This window comes from Chinchilla lanigera, unplaced genomic scaffold (genome assembly GCF_000276665.1).
Source record: "Chinchilla lanigera isolate Chin_1 unplaced genomic scaffold, ChiLan1.0 scaffold00036, whole genome shotgun sequence".
Classification (NCBI taxonomy): Eukaryota; Metazoa; Chordata; class Mammalia; order Rodentia; family Chinchillidae; genus Chinchilla; species Chinchilla lanigera.
In genome coordinates, this window is record NW_004955437.1 from 14,444,269 (window position 1) to 14,456,607 (window position 12,339).

The 12,339-nt window shown below is 52.4% G+C and overlaps 1 protein-coding gene across 1 annotated transcript in view; it reads left to right on the top strand.

Annotated features, from left to right (window-relative positions):
- The first annotated feature begins 1,790 nt into the window (after positions 1-1,790).
- Positions 1,791-12,339, top strand: part of Polr3a (polymerase (RNA) III (DNA directed) polypeptide A, 155kDa) — a 37,278-nt gene continuing 26,729 nt past the window's right edge. Inside the window, exons 1-9 of the mRNA XM_005389899.2 lie at positions 1,791-1,960; positions 6,543-6,678; positions 6,862-6,999; positions 7,251-7,422; positions 7,619-7,773; positions 8,744-8,983; positions 9,093-9,255; positions 9,523-9,659; positions 11,330-11,433. Of these exons, the coding sequence (XP_005389956.1) occupies positions 1,917-1,960; positions 6,543-6,678; positions 6,862-6,999; positions 7,251-7,422; positions 7,619-7,773; positions 8,744-8,983; positions 9,093-9,255; positions 9,523-9,659; positions 11,330-11,433 (1,289 nt within the window). The 5' untranslated portion in view covers positions 1,791-1,916. The remainder of the gene's footprint in view (positions 1,961-6,542; positions 6,679-6,861; positions 7,000-7,250; positions 7,423-7,618; positions 7,774-8,743; positions 8,984-9,092; positions 9,256-9,522; positions 9,660-11,329; positions 11,434-12,339) is intronic.

Here is a 12,339-nt window from a genome sequence, read left to right on the forward strand (position 1 = left end):
CAGTACACCCATGTGACCAGCCATTTTCCCACACCCTAAACTTCTACCTCAGGCTCTTTGAATCCATAGGGATTTGGTTCCACAACCTATGCTCTATCCGCAAACCAGAACTTACATGAAATGGTGTATGATTTGCCTGTAACTTATGCACATCTATCCATACACTTTTATTATTTTTTTTTAGTCAGGTCTTTGTTGCTCAGGCTGGCCACAAACACTGCGGCTCAGGTGATTTTCATGCTTCAGCCTCCCAAATAGCTGGGACTACAAACATGTGCCACCACACCTGGCATCCACATGTTACCAGGTTCTGCGGTTCAGCAGACTCTTTCCAGGTTCTTGGGGTCCTGAACTAAAGAATTGGACAAGACATGTGAAAAGAGTATCGAGAGCTTACATTTATCAAAGGTAGGAGAAGAAGTATGCTCTGCAGAGTGACAGCAGATCACTGAGGAAGCTCACAAGTGGCCAGGAGGTTAATGGCAAAGGTCTTTTGAATCCCCCACTCCTCAGGCTGATGTCAGATCTAGGCTGTCCCATCAAAAACCTGCTTGATTTTGCCCTAGAAGAATTGAAGATAGCACTTTCTCATTGGTCCCGGACACAGGGTTTGGGAAGTGTTTGCTGACCACATCATAGACATCTATGATTGACAGGTCACACCCACTTACCCAGCTAGTTGGCTACGACCTAATATCCTGCCTGACATACAGATACTTTAAATCATCTCTAGACTACCTATAGTACCTAATAAAATGTAAATGCTACATAAGTAGTTGCTTAGTGAATAAGAAAAAGCCCAGGCAGGCATAGTGGCACACACCTGCAATCCCAGCACTTGGGAGCCTGAGGCAGGAGGATTGCCATGAGCTCAATGCCAGCCTGGGCTACGTAATGAGTTCAAGGTCAGTCTGAACTACATAGTGAGACCCTCTCTCAAAAAAATGAAACCTTCCAACAAAAAAGAATGTAAAGTTATAGCAAAGCATAGTTGCATATCTGCAATCATAGTGCTCTGTCAAGCTGGGGCATAAGGATCAGAACTTTGAGTCTAGGCTGGGCAATTTAGCAAGACCTTATTAAGAAAGCAAGAAAAAAGGAAGCTAAGGTGTAGCTCACTGCAAAGGCCCTGGGTTCAACAGCACTAGGTTTTAAAAAAGACTATAAATTTACCACCACCACAAACTCCACCAACACAAATAACTTTACACACTGAGGCTCATGTGCAGCAGTTTTCTGCACTTCCTTTTCTTTTTTGGTTGACTAAATGGTGCCCTTCTCTTCGTTGGGCATGATGATTTTAGTATCTACTCTTAAACAGTTAAAGGCTTTTCATTCACAAAATACTGATATTGGTGAAGATTTTCCATCTAATGCAATTTTGGTTCTCCAGACATCTAAAAGTCAGGATGCAAAAGGTTGTACATACTTTTTTCTACATCTATCTGAAGAAGGTCTGGAGAAATAGACCAGAAATGGGATTTTAAAGAACTGTGTACGTGGGGCGTGGGGGTGAATGCCTATAATCCCAGCACTAGGGAGGCTGAGGCAAGAGAATCACCGTGAGTTAGAGACCAGCCTGTGCTTCAAAGTGAGCTCAAGGCCAGCCTGAACTGCAGTCAGACGCTTCTCGAAAAGACGAAAAAGAGAAAGAAAAAGAAAATAAAGAACTGTGCAGGCTTCGGTGCAGTTTCAAAAAGGGGCCGCGAGGTGGCGATGTAGGAAAACGGCAAAAGCAGTGCGCACGGAGCCTCTCTTGACACGCCCCGGAAGAGGAAGTGGACACGTGAGACGCTCTACGGTGGCCGAGGGAGGCCACGGGTACCTTTACGCGCATCCAAGCGCACCCGCGAGGTGCAGGGAGCATCGTTTCTGTGGTCGAGTCGCCAGGAGGGCGACGAGGGGCAGCCAGCACCATGGTGAAGGAGCAGTTCCGAGAGACGGATGTGGCCAAGAAAATGTGAGACGGAGCGAGAGGAGCCGCAGGCCTGAGGGGGCTGAGGCTGGGCGGTGCGGGCGCGGGTCTCCGGAGTCACGCCAAGACCCCTTTCTGCTGCGGTTGTTTGGTTGTCAGTACTGGCCGCTGAGCCCGGGGCCTGCCCACTCAGCTACATCCTTTCTGGCTTTCTGTTTGGCGGCAGGGTCTCGCCCGGTTCCCCAGGCTGGGCTGGAACTTGCGGTCCTCCTGCCTCAGCCTCCCAGAGTGGCGGGGTTGCAGGCGTGCGCCGCCACGCTCGGCCGCAGACCCCGTTCTCTCCGCGGGTCTGGCCCCAGCAGGAGAGCGGTGTGGGGCGGCCCCCGGGGCTAACTCGGGTTTTGCCCAGAGCACCTCGCGCGGCAGGCAGGACCTGCTGATCCGAAGGATGTTGCCAGCCCCAAAATGGCAGATGGGCGACAGTCTCGGAAGCGAGTATATTTCCTCTCTCCTAACGCGCGTATTTATGAGGCAGGGCCACTGCTCTCCAGTGGAAAGTGAACCCAACCTGATCACAGCGGATGGTGAGGAGGGCACCGCGCGCTGTGCTCAGGGTGGACACCAAGCGTGCCGCGCGAATGTGACCTCTGCTGCCTCCTGTAGCTGGACAAGGGAGAGAAGCCAGCCTTGGCTATGGTACTTGCAGTACAAGGCAAACAGGGAGTTCTGAAGACCCCTAATAGATTCAAGCAACAGAAAGCAGACTATCTAGCCTTCTTCAGAAATCGTAGTGCAGGGAGAACAGGTGGGTGGTGAGAACAAAGCAGGAGGTCCAAAGCCAAAGGAATCAACTTGCAAGCAGTGAAGAACCTCTGAGGGTTTTTAGACAGGGGAGAAGATGTAGTGTGGTGGTGCACACCTATACTACCAGCATTTAGGAGGATGAGGCAGGAGGATCACCATGAGTTTGAGGCCAGCCTGGATTACTTAGTGAATTTAGGCCAGCCTGAACTACAGATATATAGACTGTGTTTAAAAAGTTAAAATAGTAAGTAGGAGAGCATCTTTTTTATTTCTTGTCTTTTTGGGACAGGGTCTCACTATGCAGTTCAGGCTGGTCTTGAACTCACTTTGTAGCCCAGGCTGGCCCCGAATTTGAAATGATCTTCCTGCCTCAGCCTCCTGAGTGCTGGGATTACAGGCGTGTGCCACCATGCCTGGCTTGGGAGTATCTTGATAAGACTTCTGGAGGATCTCTTTTGATTCATCAGGGGAAGAGTTAAGGTAGGGAGACCATGGCGCCCATGGCACAGACCCTGGCTGGGGATGACGAATGCCCGCAGGAGGGTGGGACAGTCACCATGAAGTGAGTTTCAGAGAGGTTCAAAGTACAAGATGGGTGGATGGGTAGGGAGCAAGGTAAGGGAGAGACGAGAGTGGCATCAGAATTCTTTTTTGGCAGTTGTATGGCCGGCTGCTTTTGACTGAAGTAGGTTTCTTTCCTTGATGACTTTCCAGGTGACCTCTGTAGCCACCCTGCTTTTCACACCCGCTCCCAGTAACTACGGTACATAGGGTACCCTCTCAAAGCGCCTGAATGTTTGGGTTAAAGTGCACCTTAGAGCCGGGTGTGGTGGCGCATGCCTGTAATCCCAGTGTAACAGAAAATGCCCCCCACCCCAGCCAGTGTACTTCAGTTTCTTAGTTGCCCGGGTACTAGTTCCTGGTCCATATCCAGGTTGCTCCTGTCTCTTAGAAACGGCTAGTCACTGTGATGCATAGCTGGTCACTATGATGCCCATTGTATAAGCCAATTCCCAATGGACAGGCCATTCTGCCTCTGTACTTTCTGCCTGATTATTCAATATAAGCCCTAGAGCACCAGAGATCAGGGCCTGATATTCTGGGAATGATCATGATCAGTGCCTGTCAATGTAAATAAATCTGCCTCCAAATCCTGGGTGTTGTTTTGATGTTTTTTTTTTTTTTTTTTTTTGGTCTTTTTGAGACAGGGTCTCACTATGCAGTTCAGGCTGGCCTTGAGCTCACTTTTTTTTTTTCCCCCTGGTACCAGGAATCAAACTCACGACGTTGCGCTTGCCAGGCAGGTGCTGTGCCACTGACCTAATCCCCAGCCCCTTGAGCTCACTTTGTAGTGCAGGCTAGTCTCAAACTTGCAACAGTCCTCCTGCCTCAGCCTCCTGAAAGCTGGGATTACAGGTGTGCTCCACCAGGCCTGGCTTGTTTTGGTGTTTCTGCTTGCTGTTGCACCAGCACTTTGGGAGGCTGAGGCAGGAGGACCACTGTGAGTTCCAGGCCAAACTAAGCTGTGTAGTGAGACCCTGTCTCCAAAAAACAAACCAAAACCAAAACCAAAAAAAAAGGCAAATTAGGACCAGTGAGGTGGCATTACTCAGGAGGTTGAAATAGAAGATCCCAATTTTTTTGTTGTTTTTTGACTTTTTGAGACAGGGTCTCTCTATGCAGTGCAGGCCGGCCTTGAGCTCACTTTGTAGCTGAGGCTGGCCTCGAACTCGCAACGATCTTCCTGCCTCAGCCTCCCAAGTGCTGGGATTACAGGTGTGTGCCACCACACCCAGCTAGAAGGATCCCAATTTTGAGTGCAACCAGGGCAACTTTGTGAAACTCTGTCTCAAAATAAAATTAAAAAGGGTGCGGATGTAGTTCAGTGGCAAGTTGGAGCTCTAGGTTCAATCCCCAGTAATGTTAAAATAAACAACATCAACAACAACAAGGAAATCCCAGCAGGCTGAAGCTACATCACCTTGAGCATGAAAGCCTCTAGCAGCTTTTCACTTCACTGAAGTTTAACTTCCCTACTGGAGTTCCCAGCTGTGCATGACCTGGCCTCTGTGTGCCCTGCTGATTGCGTCTTGCACCATTAGCGTTCTGTGCTGCACTGCGCTGGCTGGTTCCTCCACAGTGACAGCGCCACAATTGTGTGGACGCTGGGACCCTTGTGCTATTGTCCTCTTTGCCTGAAACATCCATCCTCTTGTTGCCTTATGGTTTTAGACTTTTTTTTCTTTGGGTACCGGGTATTGAACTCATGACCTTGCACTTGCCAGGCAGGCGCTGTGTTGCTGAGCTAAATCCTCAGCCCCTCTTGTTGCCTGATGGATGGCTCCCCTACGGTGAGAGTTCGGTGGAAATGCCTGTTTTCCACAGCAGCTTTCTGACTGCAGCACAGAGTTGCCTGCTCAAACTCTTCTTACCACTTCACAGTATTTTAACTTCGGGGCCAGGGATGTTGCTCAGCACAAGTGCCTACCTGGCAAGCGTAAGGTCCTGAGTTCGATTCCCGGTAGCAAAAAAAAAAAAAAGAATTATGTCAACTTGTTCTGCATCTGTTTGCTTCTGTGTATTGTCATCATTCTACAGTGGGGATCTGCTCAAGGGTGCTCATGTCCCCTAGTGAAACTCAGGACTTGCATATAGTCTGTATCCATCCTCTATATTTAGCCCAGGTTGCCCTCAAACTTGCAGGGATCCTTCTGCCTCAGCCTCCTGAAGGCTGAGATCATAAGCGTGTGCCACCATGCCAGGCCCTCTAATAAGTGCTTAAATCATCCCTAGATTACTGGAAATACATAATGCGCTGTAAGCTGTGTCTAAATTTTTGCCATACTAATTACTGAGAGAATAATGGCAAAGAGGAAAACTTGTAATTCATACTTCTTCATGTGGATGCGGTTTCTCTTCAGACGTGTCCCATCCATGTTAGTTGACTGGGAAAAGCACCCACCCACGGCTGCAGAGCTGGCAGTTCCGGGTTGGTCTTTCCGTCCTCGCTGTGAGCTCCTCGTTGGCAGGGACCTTTCCTCTCTGTACCCATAGCACCCGGGGTGGGTGGGTGGCCACACAGTGAAGACCCGGTTTGCTGGAAGGATGAAGGGACAGGTACAGGGGAGAAGGTCCTGGGGCCTAGTTTGGATATGGCAAGTTAGGGTTCCTGTGAGATATCCTGGTGGAACTGTCACAGGGGAGGTCTGTGCAGGATTGTGGGGCCGAGGAGCTGACTTAATCAGAGATTTGACAGGCGTCTGTAGACACCCGGATAATGCAGTCACTTGGGAGGAGTGTGTAGAATGAGAAGGGTTATAACTCTAGGTAGGGTGGGACACTTAAACACTGAAGCAGTAGCCAGAGAGCAGGGAGATTTCACTGCGGAGTCACCAGAGCCAAGGGAAGGACTTTGAGATTGGGTAGAGGGAAGCTAGGCCTAGTGGTGCTCCCAGTACTTGGGAGGCTGAGGCAGGAGAGTCTCCACAAGTTCAGGGCCAGTCTGAATTATGTAAGTGAGATCAACAAAACAGAAAGGTGAGCGGGGAGATGGGCTTCGAAAGCCACGCAGCTGTAAGATGGGGACGCTCCTGTGAGATGCAGCTGTGAGCTCGTCACCTGCGGGACCGTGGAGAGCAACGTGCGTTTGATGGGGGAGCAGCAGCCATTCCAGTAGGACGAGGGGATGTGAGCGGAGGTGTGGATGCGCGTCAGCAGGGGAGGAGCCTGGCGGGAGGCGGAAAGACAGGCCGATGACTGCCACCGTTGTGTGAGTGTTACTTTGACTGTGGGCTCTGATGTGCGGCCTGTCCTCTCCTCGCAGAAGCCACATCTGTTTTGGAATGAAGTCCCCAGAGGAGATGCGCCAGCAGGCGCACATCCAGGTGGTGAGCAAGAACCTGTACAGCCAGGACAACAACCACGCCCCGCTGCTCTATGGGGTGCTGGACCATAGGATGGTGAGGCCCCAACCCTCCCGCCGGGCGCCGGGTGGCTTACGGGCGGGAAGGGGCCGGCTGCCCCCCCACGGGACCATTCCGATGCCTGCAGCGCCTCTTCCCTGTGGTTTTCCTGGCCAGGCGGAGGCCGGGCCTGGCCCGCGCAGTGGTCTCCCCTGATTGCCGCCCGCACTTCCCCCAAAGGGTACAAGCGAGAAGGACCGACCTTGTGAGACCTGCGGGAAGAACCTGGCCGATTGCCTGGGCCACTACGGGTACATCGACCTGGAGCTGCCGTGTTTCCACGTGGGCTACTTCCGGGCCGTCATCGGCATCTTACAGGTAAGCGCGCAGGCCTTGATCTGCAGGAGATGAGTTCTGAGCTGGACGTGCTAGCGCACTCTTGTAATCTCAGCACTCAGGAGGCCGAGGCAGGAGCCTGCCATGAGTTAGAGGCCAGCCTGGGCTGCACAGTGAGTTCCAGGCCAGCCTGAACTGCAGAGCAAGACACAAACCAAAAAGGGGGCGGAGTGCAGCAAAGGGGTGAGCTTTCATTGTCTCTTACCCTTCTGTTCTTGCTTCTTCTTTAAAAGATGATCTGTAAAACCTGCTGCCACATCCTGCTGTCCAAGGAGGAGAGGCAGCAGTTCCTGGATCACCTGAAGCGGCCCGGCCTGACCTACCTGCAGAAGCGGGGCCTGAGGAAGAAGGTGTCGGACCGGTGCCGGAAGAAGAGCGTGTGCCACCACTGCGGGGCCTTCAACGGTGCGCCACCGCTCTCTTCTGCCCCCTGCTCCTTTGGGAAGCGCTTCGTGTCCGCTTTTCTCCCTCCGTGGGCCGAAGAGGAAGTGCATCCCTCCCCCTCCGTTGCTCCAGCTGCCGTGATTTCGGGCGCCCAGCTCCAACCCCACCGGCCCTGGCGTCTGTCCTTTGTCCTTGATGCGTGAACCCCCTCCTGCAGGGACGGTGAAGAAGTGCGGCCTCCTGAAGATCATCCACGAGAAGTACAAGACCAACAAGAAGGTGGTGGACCCCGCGGTGTCCAGCTTCCTGCAGTCTTTCGAGACGGCCATCGAGCACAACAAGGAAGTAGAGCCGCTGCTGGGGAGGGCGCAGGTGAGCCGGCCGAGCGAGCGCCACAGCCAGCACTCATGCCCTGCCCCCTGCCTCCTGCCTGCGGCCACCCCTCAAGCCGCCGTCTCCCGGGAGTACCGTGTGCTCCTCGTCACCGCGGGGCTTGATGTCTCTGAGCCACTTCATCCCGGGACTGGAGATCGAAGCCAGGCTGTGTTCAGCCGCACCTGCAGCCTCTTCGTGCTGTTTGTTTGAGACAGAGTCTCACCTTGTTGCCCAGCCTGGCCTCAAACTTGCGGTCCTCCTGCCTCAGCCTCTTCAGTAGTTAGGGTTACAGCTTCATGCCCAGCTCCTTAGTTCTTTTTTTAATAAGAACAGATTTTTAATTGTACGGGTAAAGTGTTACTGTTGTGTGTTTTGGGGTTTTTAAGGTTTTACTTTTGGTGTTTTTTTTTTTTTTTTTTGAAACAGGGTCTCACTGTGTAGTTCAGCCTGGCCTTGGACTCACTGCGTAGCCCAGGCTGGCCTCGATCTCACTTCAATCCTCAGTCTCCCAAGTGCTGTTTAGTGTTTTTTTGTTTGTTTTTGTTTCTGAGATAGGGTCTCACTGTCTAGTGCATGCTGGCCTTGAACTCACTTTGTATCCCAGGCTGGCCTGGAACTTCAGTGATCCTCCTGCCTCAGCCTCCCGAGTACTGGGATTAAGATGAGGACCACCATGCCCAGCCCAACTTTTTACTGCTAAGAAGAGCTATTGTGAACGTCCTCGTATCAGAATCTTGGTGGTCATTTCTGAACTCACGTCTTTGCGCTAATTATAATCATGAGAGGTGGAGTTAGTGGCCTCCACAGTTGAAAGGAAGGCCCCAAGGGCTTTCCGGGCCCTGGCAGCGCCACCTGCTGGGCTGGAGCACCTGGCTCCAGGACGAGGCACGTGGAGAAGTTGAGCGCCCCCCGCCGGCCTGCAGCAGACTCAGCATCCGTCTCCCGCTCCCTTCTCCCCTCCCGGCAGGAAAACCTGAACCCCTTGGTAGTGCTGAACTTGTTCAAGAGGATCCCGGCGGAAGATGTCCCCCTGCTGCTCATGAACCCCGAGGCCGGGAAGCCCTCGGACCTGATTCTCACCCGGCTCCTGGTGCCGCCCCTGTGCATCCGCCCCTCAGTGGTGAGCGACCTGAAGTCCGGCACCAACGAGGACGACCTGACCATGAAGCTGACGGAGATCATCTTCCTGAATGACGTGATTAAAAAGGTCGGTGCTCTCCTCCTGCTTGCCTGCGCGTCCCGAGGTCTTCTCTGCCCAGGTCCTGCTGGGCGAAGGAGGCAGCGGGAATCACACTGGCGCACTTCCTTCCGGGCAGCACCGCATCTCCGGAGCCAAGACGCAGATGATCATGGAGGACTGGGACTTCCTGCAGCTACAGTGCGCGCTCTACATCAACAGCGAGCTCTCGGGCATCCCCCTCAACATGGCGCCCAAGAAGTGGACCCGGGGCTTCGTCCAGCGCCTGAAGGGGAAACAGGGTAGGCTGTGGAGCAGCCACTGCCCGGGTGCCCCTTGTTCGATTTTGTGGTTCTATGGTAGGGTCTCTCTCTGTAGCCCGGGCGATCCTCCTGCCTCAGCCTCCCGAGCGCTGGGATTATCCCCCAGCTTGGTGCCCTTCTAGAGCGTGAACGTCAGCCTTACCTGCTCGGGGACCCCAGGCTCTGCTCGAGCTTGCTGTTCACGTCGCCCCTGAACAGCACCCGTGTGCCGGGGACGCGTGACATGCGGTGTGCTGCTTTGTTTAGGTCGGTTCAGAGGCAACCTCTCGGGGAAGAGGGTGGACTTCTCTGGCAGAACAGTCATCTCGCCCGACCCCAACCTCCGCATCGACGAGGTCGCCGTCCCGGTGCACGTGGCCAAAATTCTTACTTTTCCTGAGAAGGTAAGGACCATTTAGCTGCCCAGTTTTTTGTTAGAAGCCCAGACTTTTGTATTGTGGTTTGATTTTCCAGGTTACAGGGAAAGGAAAGTCCCCAGTACCCCCGCTGCTGCAATTTGGTTACATGAACGTCAATGTTTGTGGTTTGTTTTACGAGCATATATAACACGAATGACTTACCCAGCTACGATTGTGTATGCCTTTATGTGTGTAGACTCACATGTACATTATACCTACTCCTCTGAGACTTGTTTTTCATATTAGTAACATCTTCAACACCCTTCTGTGGTGGTTTGGGCTTGAACTTGAAAATCCTCCTGCCTCAGCCTCCCAGAGCACTGGCATTGCCAGCATTCGCCACCACACTCAGGCCTGTGTTTCATATGTTAAAGCAACTAAACGGTAAACGCCACACCTAGCTCCTAGTTCGCCTGCTTAATAGGAGGTATTTTTAAAACTAGAATCACTGAGCCAGAGTCTGAACATTTCAAGGCCAATGTCACACAGCGGAGAGGCCGAGGCCCCTGCCCTGGGCTCACAGGCACCGCAAGTGGAAGTGATCTGTCCTGGCCTTTGTTTCCCTCTCTGACTAAACCCCGGATGACTGAGGGCCTGAGCCGCACCGAGCTTCCCGCCCAGTGCTGTGGTAAACGCGCGCTGATTGTGCTCGGGCGAGTTCTCAGCGAGCCGGGGCTGCTTTCTCGGGAATGCTGTTCCACCAGGCAGCTGTCTGAGAGACGACTTGACAAGGTCAAGGCAGGCACTGCTGCTGTTACAACTTTTTTTTCTTAGTGCTGAGGATTGAATCCAGGGACGCTGTGCCACTGAGCTATATCCCCATCCATTTTTAGCACAGTAGTGTATTGTGGTCCTCCTGCTTCAGCCTCCCAAGTAGCTGGGATTATAGGCGTCTGCTGAGGCAACAGGCTTGTTGTCACAGTTTGTTTTTGTTTTTGTTTTTTTTTGAGACAAGGTCTCACTATCTAGTTCAGGCTGGCCTTGAACTCACTACATAGCCCAGGCTGGCCATGAATTCACTGTGATCCTCCTGCCTCATCCTCCCGAGTGCTAGATATACAGGCGTGCACCAACACACTCGGCTACTGTCAGAACTTTTTGCCCTTAGAAGCCCCTTGTAAATAATCACATAGGAGGTCCCCACTTGTTTCTAGGGACTGCAGAGTGTGCAGCAAGGTCCCTGCACCTCAGCCCAGCCTATTGGTGTTAGGAATGCGAAAACAAAGGCCAGGACAGGGCGTGGCTGGGCTTCCCAGTTCAGGGGAGACTGAACGCAGGCTCCGGTGTGCCAGTCTCATGTTTTACTTGGCACCGTAGGCAGCAGGCTGCCTCTTTCTCTCCTGGAATCTACACAGGAAGGCTCACGACTATCAGAAGCTCAGGCATGGTGGCGAGGCCCTGCAATCCCAGCACTCTGGGAGGCTGAAGCAGAAGGATTGCAAGTTTAAGCCCAGCCTGGGCAAATGAGCAACGTGGCGAGATCCTGTCTCCAAATAAAAAGTGAAAAAGGGCTGGTGATGTAGGTCAGCCTGACAGCTTGGGCTCAATCCCTGGCACTGGTAGGAGGAACGCCTCTAAGGACAGGATCAAGTCTCACTTGGCAACTTGCAAAACCCCACAAGTATCTCACTGTGTTTTTTGTTGTGGTCCCACAGGTGAACAAAGCAAACATCAACTTTTTAAGGAAACTGGTTCGAAATGGCCCTGAAGTTCACCCGGGGGCCAACTTCATCCAGCAGAGACACACGCAGATGAAAAGGTGCCACTTCCCGGTACAGTCGGCCTGAACTCGCTGCCTCCTGCCTGCCCCACCGCCCAGCAGCCCGAGCCAGGGGCAGGGCGTGGGGCTGCGGAGATGCTTGTGCCGATTTCTGAGGGCTGCCGAGGTGCAGCTCGGTAGCAAGCGCTTGCTCGGCACTCACAAGGCCCAGCACAGACCTCAGTGCCACAAACACAGCCCTGAGAGAGGACATGGCCTCATCTCCTTTGCTCTGTGTGGTTGTTCATTACTTGTGAAGGGCCTGTTTGGCCCTAGAGCAGAAATTGGCTGGGTGTATTCAGTGCTAAATTTTGGACTCCCAAGATTAAAATTGCCATAATCTCCTATTTCCATAACTTGTACTCTCCCACTTTTCTCATTGTTTAGTTTGAGTAAATTTTTTTTTTTTTTTATGGCTTTTGTTTTTGAGACAGAGTTCCTCTGTATAGTTCAGGTCGGCCTTGAACTCATGACAATCCTCCTGCCTCAGCCTCCCAAATGCTGGGATAACAGCTGTGTGCTATAACACCAGCAGCAAGGCTTTAATTTCAAATTTCCCTTAGGTAGTTTATCTGTTTTTAAAAATTTCTTCCTGTGGGGCATGGTCACACACACCTGTAATCCCAGCACCTGAGAGGCTGAGGCAGGAGGACCACTTCAAGTTCCAGGCCAGTCTAGGCTACATAGTGAATTCAAGGCCAGCCTGAACTACACAGCAAGATCTTGTCTCAAAAAAAAAAAACTTCTTCCCTTTGGTTTTTTTTTTCTTTGTGGTACTGGGGGTTGAGCTCAGGGCCTTGTGCATGCTAGGTGAGCACTCTACCACTGAGCTACATCCCCGGCCTTCCCTTTGGTTTTTTCAGTAATATAACGTGATTGGGTCTAGATGCACAGAACACCACGGGA